This window comes from Vitis vinifera, chromosome 9 (genome assembly GCF_030704535.1).
Source record: "Vitis vinifera cultivar Pinot Noir 40024 chromosome 9, ASM3070453v1".
NCBI lineage: Eukaryota > Viridiplantae > Streptophyta > Magnoliopsida > Vitales > Vitaceae > Vitis > Vitis vinifera.
The window spans coordinates 17,354,315-17,357,255 of NC_081813.1; the positions used below are offsets into that span (position 1 = coordinate 17,354,315).

At 45.4% G+C, this 2,941-nt stretch overlaps 1 protein-coding gene across 1 annotated transcript; it reads right to left on the bottom strand.

Annotated features, from left to right (window-relative positions):
- Positions 1 to 340: 340 nt before the first annotated feature.
- On the bottom strand, positions 341 to 2,547 carry LOC132254289 (ATP synthase subunit beta, mitochondrial-like). Its single transcript, XM_059739590.1, has 4 exons — positions 2,186 to 2,547; positions 1,916 to 2,068; positions 838 to 991; positions 341 to 637 (listed from the first exon to the last, which is right to left on the bottom strand). The coding sequence occupies exons 1-4, from the start codon at positions 2,545 to 2,547 to the stop codon at positions 341 to 343; spliced, it is 966 nt and encodes a 321-aa protein (XP_059595573.1).
- Positions 2,548 to 2,941: the final 394 nt, after the last annotated feature.

Genomic DNA, 2,941 nt, shown 5'->3' on the forward strand with positions numbered 1-2,941 from the left:
AGTAGCTTCAACCGGTATCGCCTTGAGATCTCTCTCATTCCTCCTAGCAGGGTTTGCAATCTTCACTAACACTGCCCTTCTTTGCCAATTCGGATGCTGTGTGAGCATCTGCTCTATTGACAACAACTTCAAATCGACACCCTTGAAGATGTCCATGTCGTCAACAAAATTAAGCAAAAATCACTCCAACTTCTTCAACATGAAACTACCCAGACCACATAAGTGCTTCCAGAATCTAAAAAAAAAACATAACGGTAAATCAGCAAGTGCAACTTGTCAACTCCACCACCCTGTGTCCAATTTTCTTTTAGGCATAAGCAAATCCCCAGCTCAGAGAGCTTCAAAAGGGGTTCTTTGTAATCCTCAAAGAAGACATCTTCATCAGCGGCATATAAATGGCTTGGACCGATGTGATGGAGCCTTTCTTGGTTGTTGTGATACGCTCTTGAAGGCCTCCAAGATCTGTTGCTAAGGTGGGTTGATAAACAAAGGATGGAGCTTCTCGATGAATAGGCAAAGAGTGGTCGGTTTTGATTTCGCCCTTCTCATCGATAGACTTTCCAATAACATTAATGATGCGGCTAAGGGTATCCCTACCCACAGGCACGGTGATAGGAGAACCAGTATTGAGAACTCTCTGTCCACGCACGAGCCATTCCGTTCCATCCATAGTGTTTCACTGCCACTTCAGGTGGACCAGAACTTGCCAGTGCACTCTGAGCTTGAAGCCTGCACTTGGTCAATTCAGTTGGGCAAGCAAGAAAGGAAACAACAACTCCGTCCCCAGGCCATGAGATTTCTGGTCGTCCGGTGAGTGGATGGACGACTGATGCTTGCGGCAGTGACGACAACGGTGGTGAAGACGGGGTGATTTCTGAAGAGAGAACCATTGGACTTCTTCAGTGGGCGTCGCCGGAGACGAAACTCGTGACTGTGGCCCCTCTGAGCTTCCTTAGTGCCACGGATGGTATCAGTCAGACCCGAGATCCTCCTGCAGCAATGAACAAGGCATCCAAACACTTGTATCCTTCTCAAATATTCATTCTGAATGGTCAAGGTCAGCTAGACTGGAGCAGTTCGGTGAAGACAGCAGCAAGATTGCACTCACGGCAAGGTGCAATGGCATCAGGTTCGTCAGCCAAAAATCAATCATATATGAAATAAAACCCACAACTCAGAGCACATGATTTCCGGGCGTCAAAGAAATCCCAACAGGATAAACCCCGTGTATTCTTGTTTTCACAGTCGACATCTTTTGGCAGGACCATCCCTGAGATTAACTTCCTTGCTACTTATACCAGATTTCTTTATAGCGCCTGACTCATTCGTATCAACAATGAACTGGAGCCCCCCTTGAGTGAGTTCTCCTCATACGTCACTGCTGAATGGTGTCATTAAGCCAAACGGGGCCTCTCTTGAACCTCACACAACCCCAAGTAAGGACTTCTTGAATCCCCAAAAGTTGTTGGTACCTTACGCGGACATTTTCTGGTTCAAATTCTGTAGCTACCAATACCTTCTGAAGATCTCTTTCCCAGTCTTAAGACCTAACGGTCTCTTTCAGGGAAAACAGAGGGCAAGAAAATAGAAAGAGGGAACAGAGTATGGAAGAAAAAAAAAAACAAGTAAAAAGGTCCTCAAAGAAGGCTTCACATCATGATTTTTCCGGGAACCTTCTCGGGTTAGGGTGAGGGATATAGTATCAAATGCAAATAAATGACAGGACTCTTGGGTATTTCACATCAGAGACAATGCATACCAAAGCTAACAATATGAATCCAGGACTATATCTCAACAAGGAATAGGTGGCCTTCATTATCCACCTCAAGCAAGCAAACTAAAACTCAAATATCAATAGAAAACGGGTAGCAATAATAAGAATCTGAATCAAACCATATATCAGTTGCATCCATACCTGAAAATGCCCTTTTGCAGTAAGGTCTTGTTGGCTTTCCCAGCTCCAGAAAAGGCTCCTCCTCCCTCTCGAAAATCTCCAGGAATACCCTCTACCTCCAACTGAACCCTCCTCTCTCTAGTTGCTCTCCAGAAATCCTTCTCTCTAACCTCTCTGCCAACAAACAGCAACCAAAAACACCTCCACCACTCACAGTTTGTTGCTCCTAGCTCTCCCTAAACCATACCCTCTCTCTAGAGCTCCCCAAATATCTCCTCTGCTCCCCAAAGCCTCCAGGAACCTCCACTCTCTTGGAAACTCTCCTCTCCAAAAAATCCCTGAAAACCGGCAAGGAAAACTCTCCCCTCTCCCTCTGCCAGTCTCCCACCCTCAGGAAACTCTACCTGAAGCCTTCTCAAAAAAACTTCTCCCCTGAAAACATCTCCCAGACCAGCACCGAAAAGCTCTCCCCTCTCCTGCAGCTGGCCTCCTCTCTGAAAAAAACCTTCCCCTGCAGATACGCTCCTCCAACAATCTCTGCAGCCACCTCTAGAACCACTACGCTCTGCAGCCCAGACCACCTTCCTCTTTGCATGCAGCTGGCTCTCCCTCCATAACAGAAAGCATGCTCCTTCTTCTAGAATCTTCCTCATCTTTACAGGTGTCGCTCTCCTATTCGTCCTCCAAATCCACTATCTGATTCTCTAGCAGCTAGTCAAAATGTGACACGTGGCTCCCCCCAGATGGTGACACCTGGCTAAAAGCAAGCTGCAGAAAATGAGCCCCAAATGGGGGTCTACAATTTTGTTTTGTAATTTTCTTTATATATAGCTCTCGGGAGCTTGTTCTCAGAGAATCATGTAATCATGTAATCTATAGATAGATATAGAATAATATATATGTAATATCGATCAATATATAGAATATACAGAGCCTTGCTCTGTTTTTCTCTCTTCTCCTGTTCTTCCCCATTTCTATTTTCTTAGTAGCCAAACAGCCTCTGAGGGCTTTTCCTCAGAGGATGATTGGCTAAAACTTTTAGTTTCT